The sequence below is a fragment of the Dasypus novemcinctus genome, chromosome 6, assembly GCF_030445035.2.
Source record: "Dasypus novemcinctus isolate mDasNov1 chromosome 6, mDasNov1.1.hap2, whole genome shotgun sequence".
Lineage (NCBI taxonomy): Eukaryota > Metazoa > Chordata > Mammalia > Cingulata > Dasypodidae > Dasypus > Dasypus novemcinctus.
In genome coordinates, this window is record NC_080678.1 from 100,797,188 (window position 1) to 100,819,996 (window position 22,809).

A 22,809-nucleotide genomic window follows, 5' to 3' on the forward strand; every position below is an offset into this window, starting at 1 on the left:
GATTTTATGCAATTATGCATATTTAAATCTAATATTATCTAGAGAAAAAAACAGAATGAAAGGAAAATGTTAAATGTGCTTGTGTGTTGTAAAGATTTTTCTAATTATCTTAAAAGCTTTTAAATGTGCTAATATTTTGAATAAAGACCATTTCATAATTTTTTTAAATGTACCCAATGATATCTGTCTTTTTTTTTGAAGTAGCGTGCTCTAAGATATAGGCAGTAAATGAATGGATAAAGTTTCAGGGGCACTGAAACTCCATTAAGTTTTTAAGGTATAATTTCAGGAGAGCAAAATGGTATTTGTATATGATACCACACAAATTAATTAAGTTTTTTCCTACTTAAGTATGTTAATCATGATGAAACTGAAACCTAAATCAGTATTAGCTCTCAAGGGGAATGGGGATGATCTGATTGAGAATATTAGATAAAGAGCAATAAATTCATAGGTAAGAATACCTGAATCAAGATGGACTTGAACCTTTCAGACCAGGCTGAGAGAAGGCCAGGAGAGAGGGAAGAAAGAGATTTATGTTTGTTTGACTCTTTGGAATTGAATATCTTGTTTCAAATTCTTACAGAGAATCAAACTGAATTTAAGATGTTTCCCTCCCTCCCTTTCTTCCTTTCTTTTTTAGGAGATACCAGGGATGGAAACTGGGACCTCGTACATGGGAAGCAGGCACTCAAGCACTTAAGCTACATCTGCTCCCCTGAGGGGTTTCTTGATACATTGAACTTAACCTACATCAGAATAGGAAAACTTTCTTGAATGCTTTCAAGGAGTAAACCAATAGGAGCAAACACATAGAATCCCACTAAAAGCATATTTTGAACAATAAAAAAAAGATTATGGAAGCAGTAGAAGCAGCACATATAACCACTTTAAGACAGAAGATTTCCAGTTATATGGAAGTAAATTTAATTTCTCCAATCATTTCAAAGCCTATAATGTGGTAAATATGTAAGGTTACTTTACATGAAAAATAATGTATCTATTCGTGTTCTCTTGAATAAAATCTGCTTGGTACCTCAAAATGCTGGAAACTTGATTCTTGTAGCCTGAACTCAGGCTTTCTGTATTTTCACTACTTGAGGATCAGTTTCAGTAAATCGTATTCAGTTTCTGGAATCAGGCAGTTGTGTCAGAATCCTGCCCAAATATTCAGGTTTCTTTATAATAGCTTAATTGAATTACAATGCACATGCCCTAAAGTTCACCCTCTGAAAATGTACACACTAGTGCTTTTGGTATATTTTGTGCACCCATCACCACTAATTTTATAACATTTTCAACACCCAAAAAAGAAGCCATTAGCACTCATTTCCCATTCTCCACCCTCAACCCCAGGCAATCACTAACCTGCTTTCTGTCTCTATAGAGTTACCTATTATAGACATTTCATATAAATGGAATCCTACAATCATACAACATATAGCACTTTGTGTGGCTTCTTGCACTTATTTTCAAGTTCCATCCATGATGCAAGCATGTATCAATACTTCATTCCTTTTATATGGCCCAAGAGTATTCCATTTTATATATATATACCACATTTTGTTTATTCCAAATGACAGGCTTTTACCATTTTCATTTTTTGGCTATGATGACATAGGTATGGCATTTTGTTATCATCAAACACATTCACACATATTAGACATACATTATCAACTCTCTTGGGTGAATCCTAGGAGTAATAATGGTTAGGTCATATAATAACTGTATGTTGAACTTTTTGTGGAACTGCCAGATTGTTCTCCAAAACATTTTACATTTCCATTAGTAAGGTATGAGGGTCCATTTTCTCCACATCCTCACCAACAATTATTGTCCATCTTTTTTATTCTAGTCATTCTAGGGGGGTCAAGTGTCATACTAGAGATTTCATTCTCTATGGAGCACTAATAGGTAATGAAACTTCTACATAACTGGAGTGGGAGAAAAGTCCTCCACCACCAATTCTCCCAAGTGAATGCTAAATCAAAAAAGAAAATGCCATCAAGAATATATACCTCCTTCTCTATGGTAGATGTTTTTTCACTAAACAACTATAGGACCCCAAGTGCATTAAAGAGGGGGAGAGAGAGAGGGTACGTTCCACATACAGACCTAGGATTCAGGTCTGCACAGAGGCATGTTCTCCAACACATCAATCAGCACATCTCCAACACTGGCATTTCTGTGCTCATCTATACGAATCAGACTGCCTACATTAGTTTGGGGAATTCTGAGAGTATTGGTAAATCTACTTTGTTTTAGTAGGGTGATTAACATCACTGAACTTTTATTTTGTGTGAATATGTAGGGGACAGGGAGAGAAGCTTCCAGCAGCTACTTTAAAGACAAGATGCAGGCAACAAATTCATTGACCCTTTCCTGAACATCTTGTGATATGTGATCTGTGGGGAAGGAAAGAAGAACTTGCATAAGGACCAAAGATCCTCATAGAATTTCTAAATTATATAGTTCAGATGGAATTAGGTTGGTGGTAAAATGGAGAAAAAAGTGTGCCTACATTCCAGGTATGGGAAAGGACACCAGAATCAGGTCAACATATCAATGACTCCCAGCAGCTTTTTTTGGTTGTTGGTGTTTTTCACTTCTTCCCCCCACCCTCAACCTTACTGTCTGCTCTCTGTGTCCATTTGCTGTGCATTCTTCTGTGTCTGCTGTCTTCTCTTTAGGTGGCATCAGGAGCCAATCCTGGGACCTTCCAGAGGAGGAGAGAGGTGCTCGATCTCTGGAGGACTCAGCTCCCTAGTCCGCTGCATCTCTTATTGTCTCTCCTCTGTGTCTCTTTTTGTTGCATCATCTTGCTGTGCCAGCTCTCTGCTCAGGCCAGCTTACCCCATGGGCCAGCACTGCTACCTGGGCCAGCACTCCACTTGGGCCAGCTCACCACATGGGCAAGCTCACCACATGGGCCAACTCTCTGCTCAGGCCAACTCGCCACATGGGCCAGCTCACCACACGGACCAGCTTGTTTTCACCAGGAGGCCAGGGGAATCAAGCCCTGTACCTCCCATATGGTAGACGGGAGCCACATCAATTGAGCTACATCTGCTTCCCAATGCCAGCATTTTTAAGGTCATGACACCCATTGAAAATTATAATATAAGCATACCTCATTTTATTGCACTTCACAAATATTGCATTTTTAACAAATCAAAAATTTGTGGCAACCCTATGTCAAGCAAGTCTACTGTCACCATTTTTCCAACAGCATGAGCTTACTTTGTGCCTCTCTGTCACATTTTGGTAATTCTCACAATATTTCACACTTTTTCATTATTATTTTATGTGTTTTAGTGATCTGTGATCAGAGATCTTTGTTGTTACTATTATAATTATTTTGGGGCACCATGAACCACAACCATATAAGACAGGGAACTTAATAAATATTGTGTGTGTTCTGACTGCTCCACCAACTGGCTGTTTCTCTCTCTCTCTCTTCAGGCCTCCCTATTCCCTGATATATAACAATATTGAAATTAGGCCAATTAATAACCTACAGAGGCCTCTAAGTGTTCAAATGAAAGAGTCACGTCTCTCACTTTAAATCAAAAGCTAGAAATGATTAAGCTTTGTGAAGAAGGCATATCGAAAGCCAAAATAGACTGAAAGCTAGACACCTTGTGCCAAACAGTAAGCCAGGTTATAAATGTAAAAGTTCTTAAAGGAACTCTAGAATAGCAAGAGCACTTAAAGTGTGACTTCAGTCAACACTCAAATGATAAGAAAGCAAAACAGCCTTATTGCTGATATGCAGAAAGTTTTAGTGGTCTGTATCGAAGACTAAACCAGTCACAACATTCCCTTAAACCAAAAGCTAATCCAGAGCAAAGCCCTAACTCTCTTCAATTTGATGATGGCTAAGAGAGGTGAGGAAACTGCAGAAGAGAAGTTTGAAGCTAGCAGAGGTTGGTTCATGAGGTTTGTAACAGTTTGATATGGTTTTGAATTCCAAAAACAGATACTGGATTATGTTTGTAATCTGGTCTGTACCTGGGTGTGATTAAGTTATGATTAAGGCTTTGATTGGGCCATGTCGTTAGGATGTTGAGTCCCTACCCCTTGGTGGGTGGGGACTCACAGATAAAAGACATGGCAAAGGACAGAAGTGAGGGTTTTTAATGTTGAAGTTTTGATGTTGGAGTTTGATGCTGAAGCCTTAACCTGGAGCCCCAGAAGTAAGCCCACAGAGGAAAGAGAAGTAAGCCCCAGGAAGAGAGGAACCCTTAGCCCAGGAAGAAGCTAGACCCTGGAAGGGAGGAACCCAGGGAGCCTGAACCCTGCAGACATCAGCAGACATCTTGCTTCAACAGATGGAAATAGACTTTGGTGAGGGAAGTAACTTATGCTTTATGGCCTGTTATCTGTAAGCGTCTCCCCAAATAAAAACCCTTTATAAAAATCAACCAATTTCTGATATTTTGCATCAGCACCCCTTTGCCGACTAATGTAAGGTTTAAGGAAAGAAGCCATCTCCATAACATAAAAGTGCAAGGTCAAACAGCGAGTGCTGATGTAGAAGCTGCACCAAGTTATCCAGAAGATCTACCTAAGATAACTGATGAATGTGGCTACAATAAACAACAGATTTTCAATGTAGGCAAGAATTCCTTTGAAAGAATATGTCATCCAAGACTTCAGAAGTTACAAAGGAGAAATCAATGTCTGGCTTCAAAGTTTCAAAGAATTGGCCGAGTCTGCTATTAGAGACTAATGAAGCTGGTGACTTTAAGTTAAAGTCAATGCTTATTTGCTATTCTGTAAATCAAGGGCCTTTAAGAATTATGCTAAATCTACTCTGTCTGTGCTCTAGTAATGGAACAACAAAGTCTAGATGACAGCACATCTGTTTAGAAGATGGTTTACCGAATATTTGCCCACTGTTGAGACCTACTGCTTAGAAAAAAAAGATTTCTTTCAAAATATTACTGCTCACTGAAATGCACCTGGTCACCCAAGCGTTCTGAAGGAGATGTACAATGATATTCATGTTGCTTTCATGCCTGCTAACACAACATCCATTCTGTAGCCCATGGATCAAGAAGTCATTTCAACTTTCAAGTCTTATTATTTAAGAAATACATTTGGTAAGGCTATAGCTGCCATAGCTATGGCAATGAATCTGGGCAAAGTCAATTGACACTCTTCTGAAAAGGATTCACAATTCTAGATGCCATTAAGAACATTCACAATTCATGAGAGAAGGTCAAAATTTCAACTTTAAGAGGAGTTTGGAAGACATTTATTCCAGCCCTCATGGATGACTTTGAGGAGATCAAGACTTCAGTGGTAAGAGTAACTGCAGATGTAGTAGAAAAAGCAAGAGAAATAGAATGAGAAGTGGAGCCTGAAGATGTGACTGAATTGCTACAATCTCATAATAAAACTGGAAGAGTTGTTTCTTACAGACGATCAAAGAAAGTAGTTTCTTGAGATGGAAACTACTCTTGGTGAAGATGCTATGAACACTGTTGAAATGACAACAAAGCCTGTAGAATATTACATAGTTTATAAAGCAGAGTTTGAGAGGACTGACTCCACTTTTGAAAGAACTTCTGTGGGTAAAATGCTATTAAACAGCATCGCACACTTCAGAAAATCTTTCATGAAAGGAAAAACCAATCGATGCAGCAACTTCATTGTTGTCTTTTTTAAAAGATATTGCCACAGCTACCTCAGTCTTCAGCGAATACCATCCTGATCAGTAGTAAGCAGCCATCAACACCTAGGCAAGATCCTCCAGCAGAAAAAAGATTATGACTCGCTGAAGGTTCAGATGATGGTTAGCATTTTTTAGCAATAAAGTATTTTTCAGTGAGGTATATACATCATTTTAGACATAGTGCTATTGCTATTTAGATATAGTGCTTAATAGGCTACACTATATAGTATAAACATAACTTTTATATGTACCAGGAAACCAAACACTTCATGTAACTCACTTTATTGCGATCTTCGCTTTACTGCAGTGACCTGGAACAAAACCTGCAATAGCTCCAAGGTATGCCAGTAATTTTTTAACAAATGTTCAAAGGGATTTGGAGTTTTTACTGGGACTTGGTGAAAAATAATTTTACATATATATATATATATATATATATACACACACACACACATATATAAAATTCCAATATGATAAAAAAATACAAGACATTAGGGAAAATAGATATTGAAATGTAAAGGTAAAATAATCTGACATTTTTAATGAGTCCACAAATATGCATTTTTAAGTATCAGGTTTAATGCCTGATATCAGGCTCAGATGATGGTTAGCATTTTTTAGCAATAAAGTGTTTTTAATTGAGGTATATACATCTTTAGACATAGTGCTATTGCTATTTAGACATAGTGCTTAACAGGCTACACTATATAGTATAAACATAACTTTTATATGTACCAGCAAGTAACAAGTGCATATTAATCCTGTCATATTTTAAATATTTACTGTAAGGCTGATTAAAAGGAAGATCAATGTCACAGAAGTATCCTGGGGCTGGCCTAAGCCTAGGACCTTGTCTAAGGTCCATTCTTGTGGGAGAATTTTGTAAAACTTGACAAGTCAAATTTGTAAAACAAGAATTATTAAGATAGCTTGCCTTATATTGAGATTTATTTTTAAATTGTGGTCATAAAATGGTCTGGTGTTAACATAGGACTAGAGATAGACAAATAGATCAGTAGACAGAGAATTTAGAAGCAGATCAACAAAAAAGGGGGAATTTGGACTATAACAAAGATTGCATTAAAATCACAAGATGGGGAGCAGATGTGGCTCAAGCTGTTGAGCACCTGCTTCCCACATAGGAGGTTCCGTGCCTCCTAGAAAACAAAAAAACAAGCAAAATGGAGGATGCAGATGTGGCTCAAGTGATTGGACTTCTGCCTACCATATGGGAGGACCTGGGTTCAGTCCCTGAGGCCTCCTGGTAAAGGCGTGCCTGCGTGGCAAGCCAGTGCCCACATGGTGAGCCAGGCAGCAAGATGATGATGCAACAAGAGAAGGGTAGAGTCAAGGTGAGACACAACAGAAAACCAGGAACTGAGGCAGTGTATGTGACAGAGAACCTCTCTCCACATCATAGTTCCTAGGATTGAATCTCAGTGAATCCTAGAGGATTACTTCTTACAAGATAAGGCAAATGCACAGATGTAATAAGAAATCAGTGGTTTTGAACTCACAATATATAAACACATAATGTGTGCCAAGAACTACATGCATGTGCAGAGAGAAGAGTATAGGAACATAGCTTGTGTAAACTACTTAAGTTAAATTGACATCAAAGCAAACAAAACTTTTACAGATTTAGGGTTTGAAATTTAAGCCCCATGGAACCACAAAGAAAATATCAGAAAATATGCAAGCTCAGAGACACAGAAATTAGAGTACAGATTACAATAGGCAGGAGGCAAAGGAAATGGGGAGTTAATGCAATATGAAAGTAGAGTTTGAGGAGATGGAGAAGTTTTAGTAATGAAAGGTGGCAAGAACTGCACAACATTGTGAATGTGACTAATCCCACTGAATGGTATGCTTGGGGATGGCTGGGATGGGAAAGTTTATGTTGTATATATTTTCCCACAATGTTTATATTTATGACATTTTAATGCAATGAATTTATTATTTATACATATAGTGCTTAATTTTGAATGACTAAAAAGACAATGACAAGTAAATGCAACATATGATCCTGGATGGGAATGAGCAAGGGATGTGAGAAGATTCATAAGAAAATTATTGGGACATATGAAAAAAAAACTGAAAATAGACTGTAAGCTTTATATCAATGTTGAATTTCTTGAACTTGAAAACCACACTTAAGGTGGATATATAAGTGAATACCCTTGTTCTTAGAAATGTATATGGCAGTATTAAGTGTTCAAGGAACATGATATACACAGCCTACACCCCAAGGTTCAGAAAATGGATTGATAAGAGACACAGATGGATAGATAACTGGGATGATAAGACAAATGTGGGCACATGTTAAAATTGGTGGTTTGGGGGTAATTGAGGGGGTTAGGGACATGTTGGTGTTTTCTATGGGGTTTTTATTATTTTTGTAACTGTCCTGTAAGTTTGAAAGTATTTCCTGATAAAAGAAGTTTAAAATTTAAAACATATATTGATGAACTTGCTGTGAGAAAGGACTTTCTGCAGCAAAATAGTGAAGCCACTTTAATCTTGAGTGAATTTTCTATTCTGCACAATTTCTTCCCTTCTAATTTTTCCAATATTGCCTTTATAGAAATTATTGCAATCTACATCAATTATTTGCTATATAACTTCCACAAAATGTAATGTGATACATCCACAAAATGTAATGTGATACAACAATCATTTGTTTATATTTATGAACTTTTAATGCAATGAATTTATATGTATAATTCTTAATTTTGCTTCTTATTTTTCTAACCAGATAAACTGTGCTGGTATATATTCTGCCAAAAATATACCTTTAATTCTAAATAACTGAATAATTTTGCACTTTTTTGTTGATTTTTTTAGTTTGGCCAAATTACTTCTATGAAGCCTAATTTTTTCCAAATGTGATCATGCAACTTACAAATTTACTAAGGTGTTTAAAATTTTGTTTAAAGCTATTTATTACAAAATATAACACACATACAGAGACCTGGATAAAACAAATATATGCCACTCAAGTAAGAATTAGGATATCGCCAGGACCACAGCAGCACTCTATGTATCTGTTTCCTGAAATATAGCCAATATCATGAATTTTACAGTAAGCACTTCTGTGATTTTTTAAAAATATATTTTTAATATTTTAAAAAAATAATTTAAAAAAAATTTTTTTAAGAATGACTTCCTTGGGGATTGGCATCAACTTGTCAGACTCATTTAAGCTTCATGTGTAGCTATAGATAATTTCCACTGCTATCTACTATTCCTCTGTATGAATATACCATAATGTATACATTATTCTGTTGATAGACAGCTGGGTTGTTCCTATTTGGGGCTAAGTAATTCTCACACATTCTATACATCAATTTACCTGCTTCTAGACTTCAGTATTATTGGCTACATTTCAATTCTCCACACACTTGTATATATATATTTTTGTGTTTTACTTTATATCATCTCAACATTTTATTATAGAAAATATAATAAACATATACAAAAGTAAAAAGAACCACATAATGAACCACCAGGTACTTGTCATACTGTTGCCCTCCACCTATGCTTATGCTGATTTTTAACTTTTATGATGGAAAACTAGCAAACCTATGCGAAAGTAGGAAGAACAGTACACTGAACCCTAAGTACCTATCATTCAGCTTCAGTATTTACTAAATAGTGGCCAAAGTAGTTTCATCCAAACCTTCACATGAATGATTTTTAAGCTAACCTCAGCCATCATATAACTGCATATGTAAATATTTTATTATGTATCTCTAAAATATTGAGAACTTTCTTGAAAAACATAACTACAATTCCTGGAAACTAATAATTCCTTTCACAGAATATCCAATCATTGCTCAAATTTCCCTAATGGTCACACAATTTTTAAAATTTGTTTTAATCCAGATTCATGTAACGTCTGTATAATTTGCACCTATATATCTACACGTCCCTACCAAAAATTATTATTATGGTTTAAATGGTCAATATTCATTCTTATCTATGCAACATATTTACCACAATAATTGCACTCCACACCTTCCTTAATCTGGGTCATTCATCTGGCATTGTTTTGCTTTCCTTCAAAGAATAATACCCTTTTATTTGTTTAACCCAAGACTTCTGACAGAAAATTCTCATTTTTGTCTTCAAAACTTTACTTGGCCCTCTTTCTTAAGAGTTATTTTTGTTTGGAACAAAAAGGAACATAGAGTTATCTTTCACTTTTTCTTTCATTAATGATCATGAGAAGACAATTTCTTGTTCCTCTGATGTAACCTTTTCATTCCCTGGATGTTTTAGTATTTGACCTTCATCTTTCATTTTCTATAGTTTTCTTATCAGGCTTCCAGGAGCTCATTTTATGTTATGTCCTTGGTATTACTGCATTTCTGATATCTGTGAATAAATGTCTTTCAATCATTCCTGGAAATTTCTCACCATTTATCTCTTAAATACTATTCTCTACATCCTCTGCAACTCAATTAAATAAATACATAAAACATACTATGTATCCTTTATAATTTTCAGTCTCTTTTATATTTGACATCCATTTGCCTCTCTGTGCTTTACTATAAATGATTTCCTCTGAACTATCTTCCAGGTCAATTTGTGTCTAATCTGTTAAACCATCCAATTAGTGTTAAGCAGTTCTAGAATGCCTATTTGGTTAATTTTTCAGAATGACAAGGACACTTTTTGTTGTTTTCAGTAGCCAAAATATTTAACTCCAGTCTTGTATCTCCTGTAAGGGAGATAAACCACTAACTTTGTTTCATCATTTACGTGTGTTAAGAATCTTCCGTAGAGTCCCTTGTGTCTGCTATTTCTGCTGGTTCTTACACATGGTTACTATCTCTTTCTGGCCTGGCTATCTGTGATTATGTGCCGAGCATAGTAATTGAAAAATTATTTTCAAAAACTTATCTGAGGTCTAAGATGATTTTTCTGCCTTCAGAGGAATTTTTCTTGCTTCTGACAGGGAATATGGGGGCTCCAACACTCCTTGGTATTTTTAACAGACTTTCAGGGCCTAGGAATGTTCTAGACCTCCCAAACATCTTGAAATCTGGCTAAAATTTGTAGGAGGGCTGATTTACTTCCTGTTCATCATGTAAGAAAGTCCTCCAAGGGCCAAGTCAAAGATGAGATTATTATTATAGTCCATCTGCCCTATGGACCACAGGTGTCTCTTTTTTCCCATCAGTACCACAACACTCCCAAAAGCAAATCTCAGGCTGGCTACTCTCTCAGATCATTCTGTGCTGCAAGGGCAAAAGCAGGCTGACATGGTGAACTAACATCTTACAATTCCTGCCCTCTTCCATACCACATTGCAGTAGTTACTGTCTTTATAGTTCTTTGATACTCCTTGGAAGATTTTTAAAAAATATTCTGTTCAACTTTGTCAATTTCCATCAGTACATTGATTGATCAAACTAATCTTGTCTATGCTCAATGGGAAACTATTTGGTCACTAAGAATATTATCAAGCTAACACTGGCGATGGAAGAAGAGTCCACAGCATACCATAAAACTAAAAATGCAAATTACACAAGAATAGGTAAGGTATCTTATTTTTAAAAAACAAACACATATCCTAAAATCTCAACACTGAAATGTATGAAACAAAAAAATCTGTACTATGCAAAATAAATATACTGGCATAGAGCAATCCAGGACAGTCTGCATGACAAAAATTCTTAGACCCTTAAAATGTTTTAATTATATGATTCCATACCAATTTTCTCATAGGACTGAATGAAACACAATGAGGACATATTCTTCTAGAGCATAAATCTACAACCACTCCAGCATACTCTTAATGCTGCTGTGTATGTTATAAACATTATTCAATTAGTCATAGCAATACTTAAAATTTTCTTCAGACCTCTAGCAGTGATTTTAGGCATATCTTTTTTGTGACCTCGTGAACACCCAGATGACGTTTTCATGGAATTTTAAACCATAGCACTGAATATTAATTCAACTTCAAAACCTCCAAAGTGTGTAAACAATACTATTTTTAGCATAAGTTTCTCTTTACTAAAGTGCCACTACCATGCAGTGAAAACCACAATTCATAATCAACTGAGCAAGTCAGCTTTAGGCTTTGTGATACCAAATAATTATAAAATAATTTGGAAGTTGCATTTGCTAAAATTTTACAACGTGAAAGGAAAATTTTCAAATTTCATGGTTCAAATTCCCACAAAATGCCAATATTGTTTTATATATTTGGTGCATGTTCTTATATTTGGATTTAAATGCATAGAAAATGATCAGGAAGGATGCACACTGACCTAACCGGTTTCCTGAATGACAAGTCTCAATATTGGAACTGTACATTATGGCAGATCTTAACTTTGTTACTAATTCATTTAGAAAAAGAATGTTATGTAGTACTTGTGAAATGAAAATAAACAATCAGATCTCACAGTACACAGTTTCATATTTCTATTTTAGATGCATAGGCTAACCTCACCAGTCTCCCTATGGAACTCTTACATAAGTCAGTTCCCTCTCTGATACCCATTCTCTTTATCTTTATGTCAAGGACACCATTATCCAACATATCCAGCTCACTAAAATTTGAACATTCCTAGCATAGGTCTGGTGCATAAAAGGTACTCAAGAAATTTATGTAAGAACCTATCACCATCCAGAGAAGGCTATAAACATGGGGAGGGGAAATGAGTTGCCTAGGGTCCCCCAGCAGAGATAGCGACTTTGGTCTTCCCAGACCTTCTTCTCAATTGCTTCTTCTACAAGGGATACAGATTTCTTGTCTCTTCCAGGATGAGCAGACTTGTTGATCCTGAGCCAGCGGTCATAAATCCAGGATCTCTCAATGCTGAGCAAGCTGTGGGGGCCCTAAAAGACCCCAGAGATTGACCATGGCTCCTAATCTCTTCCAATTTCCTTTTTAATGGAATGTTACTCTTAGATTGTAGAGAATGACTGCACCCATGTGCTCTGTTGAAATTGTGCAGCCATATCATCTGACCTGCCTCCCCATGAAGTCAGCAGGGAGGAGGACCTTATTAGTATATTCATGGAGATTTTTTCAGTGTTAGTTCTACTCTTCCATTTTTATAAATATAAATAAGGAGATGGAGGCTCCACTCAGATGCCAGGGGGAATAAGACATTCAGAGTCTGGAAGGCTGATTATTAGGCATCATGGCAAACCTCCACTCTTGTCTGCTCCCAATATACCAATGGGATCTTCAAACGCCATCCCAAAAGGGAACTTAAGAGTATGAGATCTTAGGATCTGAGGGAACAGGGGTTTTGGCTAGTTAGAAAGCAAATGATTCCCAGCTCTGCATAAACTCTGAGAACTGTCTATCATAGAGTTTCCCCAAAAATTGTCCCTGCCTCAGCAGCTGTCTAGTGCCTGGACTGGAAGAGCCTTCCCTTAGCATATGCAGAATGATTCTCAGATTTCTTGAGCTCTTTCTCTGCTACCTCCCTCTCCAGTAGTCTCCTCCCCAAATCACAGCTGATTTAACCACACTGAACTCTGAAACGTCTCTCCATTATTGAGCCAGGCTATATTTGGCATTTTCCCTACATATGCCGTCTCAGGGCTTTTCTTCCAACAGGAAGCTGGGGACATCACAGGGATGTTCTTTTTTTTTTTTCCTCTCTAAGGAATCAGTCACACAACCCCTAATGTCCAATTGCTTAAAAGTTGTTTAATATTTTTCCAGTTTTCTAGTTGTTTCATATATTGTGTCCAGTTTTCTAGTAGCTTAGAGTGAGACAGCACTTTGTGCAAAAGTTCGTTTGTAGAATAAAAAATCTTTTCAATAATTTTATACTTAACTCCAGCATAAAATATTATTCCATCTAGCCATTTACTCAGCTAAAAAATTTACAAACACACTGTTTAGATTCTTTATTGGAGAGGGTGCTTAAGAACAATGGCTATATTTATTGATATACACCAAGAGAATGGCAAGAAAGATATGAGTACATTGATTTACACTCCACAAATATTTTATTTAAATATAGATTTTGTTCTTACAGTTGAAAAAGACACAGGTGTTTAAGCATGAATATTTACAACATGTCATAATTATCAACCAAATTGGGGTACATTTTACCTAGGATTATATAGGTTCCAGTAAGCAAACATGTATACACACTATTTCAATTATAAAGCATACTCAACTCAGTGGTTCTTCATATTTATGCTTAAAAACAGTACTTTTGAATACTCGACTTAATCATGCTTTTCAAATTTAGATGCTATAGCAAGTTGGCCATGCCTCTAACTGAATATTTTCAGTAACAATTTTGGTGTCATATCTAAAACAGGAGTTTTAGTATATTTCCTGGAAATAAATTTTATTTTCAATTCCCAAAGTAATTAATTTCCATTCAAATAAATCCTCTGACATATGATCAAAAATGAATCATTTTGAAAGTTGTGACACATTCAAAATTTTCATCAGGTGCTCCAAATATCTGCTGTTCAATGGGATGTGACTTTACTGCTGGGTAAAATATTTCTCATGTTTATATTAAGTTTCTCCCCTGTGCTATTTCTTATGCAAACTGAGTAAGTCAAATAAGAAAAGGTTTCTGTACTTTCAGGATGTAGACAGGGGTTTCTTCTCTGTGTAGGTTCTTGAATTAATCAATTTTGAATTTTTGTAAAAGGCTTTCCCACATTTGTAGATTCACAGGCTTTCTCTCTCCCTTGTGTGTGTTCTCTGATGAGCTGAGAGGGATGACTTTTGGCAGAAGGGTTTCTGCCCTGTGTGTGTTCTCTGATGTACTCTAAGGGATGAATTACGGTTTTGCCACATTCATTACATTTATGAAGTTTCTCTCCCATGTGAGTTCTCTGATGTTTAGTGAGACCTGACTTCTGGTAAAATGTTTTCCTGCATTGAATACATTCATAAGGCTTCTCCCCTTTGTGTGTTTTCTGGTGTACTCTAAGGGATGACTTCTGGGAAGTTTTCCCACATTCATGGCATTCACATGGTTTCTCCCCTGTATGTATTCTCTGATGTACTGTAAGAGATGACTTCTGGAAAAAGGTTTCCCACAATCACATTGAGTTTTTCCCCTGTGTGAGTTTTGTGATGCATGCTAAGTTTTGACTTCACAGAGAACCATTTTCCACATTCATTACATGCATAGGGTTTCTCTCCAGTGTGAGTTCTCTGATGGTTAATGAAGTTTGGCTTTTGGGAAAATGTTTTCCCACATTCATTACATTCATAGAGTTTCACTCCTGTGTGTATCCTGTGAGGTACCATGAGGAATGAATTGTAGAGGAAGGTTTTTCCACATTCATTACATTCATAGGGCTTCTCCCCTTTGTGAGTTCTCTGGTGCACACAGATATCTGACTTGTCACAGATTTTTTTTCCACATTCATTACATTCACAGGGTTTCCCCTTGTGTGTGTTCTCTGATGCATTATGAGGCCTGACCTATATCTGAATGTTTCCCTACATTCAATGCATTCATGTGGTTTCTACCCTGTGTGTATCCTCTAATCAACTGTGAGGCCTGATCTATTTGTAAATGTTTTCCCACATTCACTACATTCGTAAGGTTTCTCCCCTCAAGGTTTCTCCCCTTTGTGTATCCTCTTATGAACTATGAGAGATGATTTGTGGCTGAGGGTTTTCCCGCAATCACTACATTCATAGAGTTTTTCTCCTATGTGTGTTTGCTGATGTTTAGGAAGAACTAGTGTCTGCCAAAAGGATCTCCCATACTGATTATTTTCATAGGGTTTCTTTCCTGCATATGTTTGCTGATAATGAGAGAGATTTGGTTTCTTGAAGACTTCCCCACCCTCATCACATTCAAAGGTGGTTTCTCCTTGTTGAGTTCTCTCAGTATGAATGGGAAGGGACTTCTTGCTAAAACTATTCTCACTCACATTACAATCATGTTTCTCTCCCAAGGGAACTCTATAGAGTTTATTCAGAGTTGACTTTTCCCCAACAGACCTCCTCTCACAGTCATTAAATTCATAGCCATTCTCCCTTATGTGATTTCTATGATGGGAAAGAAGGGCTGAATTATTAGAAAAGGTTTTCACATTTCACTGTACTTCTCCCATGAGTATTCTCTCTTATGGGTAATGATGTCTCCTCATGAAAGGCTTTCCCACATTTGTTACATTCAAAAAGCTGCTTCAGAGTTTGAATATTCTGATGCTGAAATAGGACCTCACTTTGACTAATGGCCTTCCCAATTCTATCATACACAAAATGTTCCTCTCTGGAATGAGGATTCCTATGCCTTATACAGAGGAGTAATTCCCCATGTGTATTTAACTGATCAAACTTCCTTACAATGGGGTTTCTATTACTAATAATTAATTCTGAAATATAGTGCAAGCTCATTCCACCTAAGTCAGATTTATCAGGTATTTTCCATTCACACTGGGTTTGGGTTCACATTAAATATTTTTCCTAATGTTCTATTTCTCACCTTAGACAGTGTTTTGTTGATGAAATCAACTTTCCATAAAGGCTGGTCTTGGTTTTCCTGGATCTTCTCCATCAGGTCATCAACTTTCCAGAATTCTAGAAATGAAAATAATTTACCATACCTTATAAATGTTAACACATTTAATGTGAAAAGGGGACTTAATCTACAAATGCCTAGTATAGCTTGGTCTTTTGGCCTGAAAGTAAGCCCAAGGGCATACTTCTTGCTCCCCTAGATTTAGACAAAACAGTCTGCAGTAGTGGAAAATGGGAGAGGAGTCCAGGAAAAAAAAACAGGAATTTGACACTTTAGAAATATGATCTTCAAAATTGAATAAACAGGGGGAGCACATGTGGCTCAAGTAGTTGGGTACCCTTTTCCCACATGGGAGGTCCCAGATTCAGTTCCCAGTGCCTCCTAAAGAAGATGAGCAAGACAGTGAGCTGACGCAACAAGCTAACGCAATGACCTGATGCAACAAGACGACATAACGAGATGAAGCAAGAAGGAGACACAAGAGACATAACAGCAGGAAGCAGATGTGGCTCAAGCAGTTGGGCACCCTCCTCCCACAGGGGAGGTCCCCGGTTCAGTTCCCAGTGCCTCCTAATAACATGGAGACACAGAGAGCACACAACAAACAGACACAAAGAGCAGACAAGCGAGCACAAACAACGGGGGGGAGGGAGGTTAGAAATAAATCTTTTAAAAAAATAAAGTTAAATAAACAGAAAATATTTCAAACAAGACACTGCTTAGATGAATGCTTGAGACCTAAATGAATAATATGTAGACCCACAAGAAAAATTAGTAGGCAATGGTATTGAGGGGAGATATCACAATAAAAATTATATTTAGAGGAGGCTCATCAAAATATGGGTGCTTCTCTTTTACTTCAGGATCCTCACTAATATATATGCTTTCAATCTCACCCCACTCTTTTTTTTTTTTTAAGATTTATTTATTTAATGCCCCCCCTCTCCTGGTTGTCCGTTCTCTGTGTCTATTTGCTGCGTCTTGTTTCTTTGTCCGCTTCTGTTGTCAGCGGCACGGGAAGTGTGGGCGGCACCATTCCTGGGCAGGCTGCACTTTCTTTCACACTGGGTGGCTCTCCTTAGGGGCACACTCCCCACATGTGGGGCTCCCCTATGCGGGGGACACCCCTGCGTGGTGTGGCACTCCTTGCGCGCATCAGCACTGCACATGGGCCAGCTCCACATGGGTCAAGGAGGCCCAGAGTTTGAACCACGGACCTCCCATGTGGTAGATGGATGCCCTAACCACTGGGCAAAGTCCATTTCCCCACTCTTTTCTATTCTACTTACCAATGCCAAATAAAATTTCAGAAAGCAAAAATTTCCTCATGTTCAATAGAACAACCCTGTTGCCTGGAGTGTAATTTTCAGTCCAGGTCTGATTCACATGGAAATCCAATGTCCAAAGAGCACAGATTTAGGTTATTCTTGAAACAAGATCAGATGCAAAGTTTTATTTGGCTATTATACCTTCACCTCTACCAGAGTTGTTCACTACTAACCTATCAAGGCCATCAAATCAAAGTTTCCCTATTTCTACCTGTTGATTTCCTTCTGTCATAAATAAACTTATACCTCACATAATAATAATTCTTTACTTTGCAGGGAGATATACACACACACACACACACACGTACTTCACCATTTCTGGTTTCCAGAAACGTATTTCAGCATTTCTGGTTTCATTTCCTGTGTGAATCTGGTTGAAAGCTCTCTTTATCTTTTTTCTATTTATTATGAAAAGCTTTTCTCTGAACATGACAGCTATCTACATTGAAAACAACATTATCAGTTCTATGTTCAAGACCTACAACATTGAAGGGACCAAGAAATAAGACAGACACAAATCTGCCTTCTGACAGATAAAACCTTACAATTGAATCCTATTTGTGGTGATAACTATCATTCCTCATGGCTGCAATGACTACCCTTTACTCTCCACAAAGCAGACTTCCTCCAAAATTCTCTCATGCCTAACCACAGGCCTGCCCTTATATCCATCCACTGGGTTAGTAAGTCTTTCGGTCAGCTTGACTCATAAGCTACAAACCCTTCAAGAAATGACTACTGTTCTATATTATCCAAAACAAGCCTTCTCACAGAAGTTATCAATACTAACTATATCACATTGTATACCATGACTCTATAAAAGCATTCCTTTCTAAACATAGAATTCTGAAATATTTGATGCTGCTTTTGTTATTTTATCACAAATACAACCTAATGTTCTGGCAGGTATTACCATATTTCCAATTTCCTTTGAGCTCCTCTGAATGGATAATAAATCACTTGGCATATACAAGTAAGTGGGTGCACCAAAGTTACTGGGAAAACTGCCTCAAAACACATCTCTCAGACTCACTGCCACCTTATATCTAATGATTCATAAGCTGAAGATTTTGACCTGAGCATGCCAATTTATAGAGTTCCTAGGTTTCTGAATGAATAAATATGAAAGAACTCTCTCCTCCCAGGCTACACAATAAACAAAGTAATCATCAAATATCTATTATATGTTACCTAGCAGAGGAAGGAAGAGTAAAAGAGATGTACTTCTTTTGGGGATATCAAAATCTATGGGGGAAAAAAGCCTTAGGCAAGAAACACATCTTGTCAAGTATCAAAATTTATGACCAAATTTTAATTTCTTAAAATGCCAGCCATTAAGTGTATACGATTAATATAGTCAAAAAATATTTCATGAATAGAAAACGTGAGCTCAAACCTAAAAAGTGTATAAACCAACAAAAACAAGAACTTAGCAATAGGACTACTATATGCCAGGTACTGTTTTAAGCACATTTCATGCATTGGTTCATTTAACTATGGACAGGCAAGACACACTAGAATAAGAAGTGTAAATAAGGGGAGGAACAGTTTGTTTGAGAGACATCAAGAAGACTTTACTGAACAGAACTGAGCTGAAATTTCAGACACCAGAGAAAAATTAATTTAGGTAGGCAAAATGGGGCCATATTTGATACTCATCTAAGAGGAATTTAAATTTGACGTGTTAGGTATTAGGGGCAGTCATAGACTTACCCTGTCAGGCTAGTCACACAGAAGCTTTAAAGTCTAATTCATATTATACATTAGAGGAATCAAAACATAAACCTAAGTGTATGGATCTGCTTGAGAGTGATGTCAGGTGAAAGTGAGATTCTGAAGGATTTTGAAGTCAGTTTACAAAGGTGAAACAAGAACTGCAAGAGAATGGCAGAGATGGAGATTTAAAGGAATTTCATTTTTGTCAGTTGAAGTACTTCTAATGAATAAAAACCTAATAAGTAAATAGGATGTGAGAAGAATTTTCAATTTGTGAGATATAATTTTACTTTTTAGCTTTTGCTTTGTTGAAAATGTAGGAATCAGAGCCCAGGAGGAATTTACTGTAGGAAGGAATAGTAAGGGGCTCCAGAGCAAAGGGACCAAATAAGATTGTGACATAATTTGGGAGTAACAGGCTTCAAGTCTTGTAAATTTATGAATCACTGAAGAGGTACTATAAAGAGAGACAAACAGAAGGTAGATGAGATGATTCCTTCCATCCACTAGATGGGCCAAGCTTTGTTCCAGGCACAGAGCAGAGAGTTCTAAGCATGGCAGTCAAGATGTGAACAAGCACTTAGGGAAGAAGGGTCAAAGAAGCTAATGGTTAATCCTCCAATCCAAGGGAGGAGAGATGAAGGAGACAGAAAAGCTTAAAGGAAATTCTGGCACTCAGTATGACTGCAGGGATTAAGGAAAGGTTAGGAAAAGTCCCTATGGTTCAGAAAACAAACTATTTCACAGAGAAAAAGCATGACAGAGCAGAAGGAAACACAGGAGAAGAGATCTACTGGAAGTCAGATCTTGGAATAACAGAATATAATCACCACCACCTCCACTCTCTCTACCCATATTTTAACATTTGATACCCAAAAAATCATGCATGCCACACATGTGTATATTATGAAGTATAAAAATCAAATAAAAAATGATGCAAAATTTAAAAATTGTTAAAAAGAGGAATAAAACACAAAAAGAAAACCAAAGAAAAAAATGAAAAAAGAAAATCAAATAACAATGAACCCACAAGTCACTTAATAATGTTACCAATATCCTCCAATCTACATGCAAACACCTATCCTATCCCCCAATCCAGAAGAAACCCTATTAAAATCAGTGATTTAGCATTCTATTGCTTTTTGTTTTAATACACATATTGTTTTCCTATATGTATTTTTGAACTTCATTAATATGGAATCATACCATATGTATATTTCTAGAATTGCTTTTTTTTTTTTTTTTAACCAGGAAGTCCCAGGGATCGAACCTGGGACCACCATATGGTAAAAGGGTGTTCAATTTCTTGATCCACAGCTACTTCCCTAAAATTGCTTTTTTAAAAAATATTTTGTCTTTTTTTTTAAAAGATACATAGATCGCACAAAATGTTACATTAAAAAATATGAGGTTCTCATATACCCCACACCCCACCCTTCCACACTCCTTCCACATTAACAACCTCTTTCATCAGTTTGGCACTTTCATTGCATTTGATGAATACATTTTGGAGCACTGCCACACAGCATGAATTATAGTTTATATTGTAATTTACACTCCCCCCCACCAGTCCATTCAGTAGGTTATGGCAGGATATATAATGTCCTGCATCTGTCCCTGAAATATCACTCAGGACAACTCCAAGTCCCAAAATTGCCCCCATATTTTACCTCTTCTTCCCAGACAGCCAAAGTAGAAACAACCCCAGGTAGTTGTGCTCCTGAGGGCTATGGAGACACACAGGTCCTATGGTCATGGCAGATGGCTCTGGAGTTCAGTGTCTTTTCAATGGGCCCTACTTTGGAATTTGTGCTCCTGAGTGTGATGGAGTTGGGACTCAGAAGTGACCTCTACACACATCTCTTCTGTCACTTTTACTGAACCTGTGGTTGGCGCTGGGGTTGGTGTATACCCAGGAGACTTGAATCTCTGTACTGTCCATGTGCCAGCTGGGCTCTGAGCCTCTGCAGAGCTGCAACACCTACTCTACAGTCCATAGGACTTACCTAGAATTGCTTTTTATTTTTTTTTAAGTAGCAACTTTTACTTTAATGGTTAGTACATATTTTAACAGCAATGGTGAGAATGGAAAATCACCTTTTCAGTCACAATTATATTTGGTGTTTTTTCCCTTTAAGGATAGCGCTCATTCTTAGAGGGTTTATTCATTGTTTAAACATTTACTGATCAGTTATTATGTCTGGTTTGCTTTCAACCAACTATTTTTTTAATAGATTGTTTCAAAGTTAATAGATCACATAGAACATTACATTAAAAAAAAAAACACTTGAGGTTCCCATATAACCTACACCCCACTCCCCCAACCCCATCATTTTTGTAAATTGTATTTTTTGAAGATACATACATCACAAAAAAGGATACATTATAAAAAATATAAGAGGTTACCATATATCCCCCATCCCCCCAGAATTGCTTTTTAATGCAATATTTTATTTCAGATCCATTCACACTGTTGCAGCACACAGCATGGATATATTACAACATAGTCATCAACCATTCTGCAAGTAGCCATTCACCAGGGAACCTGTTATTTGTCATTACAATGACGCCTCAGATCTGTTTTTACATATTTCCTGGTATCTCCAGCATATACACCTAGAAGCATAATTGTTGAGTCAGAGGGAATGGGCAGGCCCAGCATCATATGGGAAGTAGGACTGTTTTCAAAGTGGTTGTGTGTCAAGCTTATGCAAGAGTTTCTGGTGCATTTGGTATTCTAAGACTTCTTAATGTTTGTCCTTTTGAGACTGTCTCACTGCAGTCTCAGTTTGTGTTGCCTTGATCATAGTAAAGTTGGGCTTTTTCTTATACAGTCATTATTAGCATTCATGTTTCTTTCAGACAGAAATGCCTACTGTTTTTCAATGGATTGCTTGACTTCTTATTAAATGCTCATTCAATAAATATTTATATTAAGTGGCTAGTTCATTTCAAGCATTGTTCTTGGTACTGCATATATATCAATGAAGTAACTCAGACAATTTTCAGACAAGAAAATAATATAGTATGAGACTGTTTTGCTCGCTAAAGAGAAAAACAAAGCAGTCAAAAGGAAACATGGATTGACTGAGCATAAGATTGCAATTTTAAATGGGATTGTTAAGGAAGTACAACTTTTTTTGTATTTCACATTTTAAAGCTTTCATATTTACCTGCTAATACAGCTGGTATTACTGTTTGTTTATGGATGAGTTGGAATCTGATGACATTTTTAATTCCACTTTCCCTAACAGTATTTACTGAGCAATGCTGACATTCCTGTTTCTGTCACAATCAGTTCAGCTATAACACTAGTTTTGAAAGTACTTAATTTGTTCTAAAACAACTGATATATTAGGGAACAACTTGCGCATAACTCAAATTCTGCATTTGCTTATGCAGGATTTCATCTTTAGAAAACACTAGGTGAACACAGAAAACTGCACCAAGCTGAACAGCACCCCAAAGGAATACATAAAATGTACACATGCACACATGTCAAACATCTCAGTTAACTGTGAATTATGAACTACATGCATCCATGTATGGTATTAAAACTTTGATTTCAGATAATCCTCTACCAGTTCAAAAAAATTTGCAA

At 36.8% G+C, this 22,809-nt stretch overlaps 1 protein-coding gene across 3 annotated transcripts in view; it reads right to left on the minus strand.

Moving 5' to 3' along the window:
* Positions 1-22,809, minus strand: part of LOC131278769 (zinc finger protein 37A-like) — a 45,238-nt gene that overhangs the window by 3,294 nt on the left and 19,135 nt on the right. For 2 of the 3 annotated variants that reach the window (XR_009186210.2, XR_011649080.1), the window contains one exon: positions 16,129-16,223. Coding sequence is in view for 1 of the 3 variants with exons in the window: in XM_058299230.2 (XP_058155213.1) it covers positions 16,208-16,223 (16 nt within the window). In the remaining 2 variants the exon portion in view is untranslated. Of the gene's footprint in view, positions 1-15,943; positions 16,224-22,809 lie in introns of those variants that run through there. The other variant, XM_058299230.2, reaches the window with a different exon arrangement.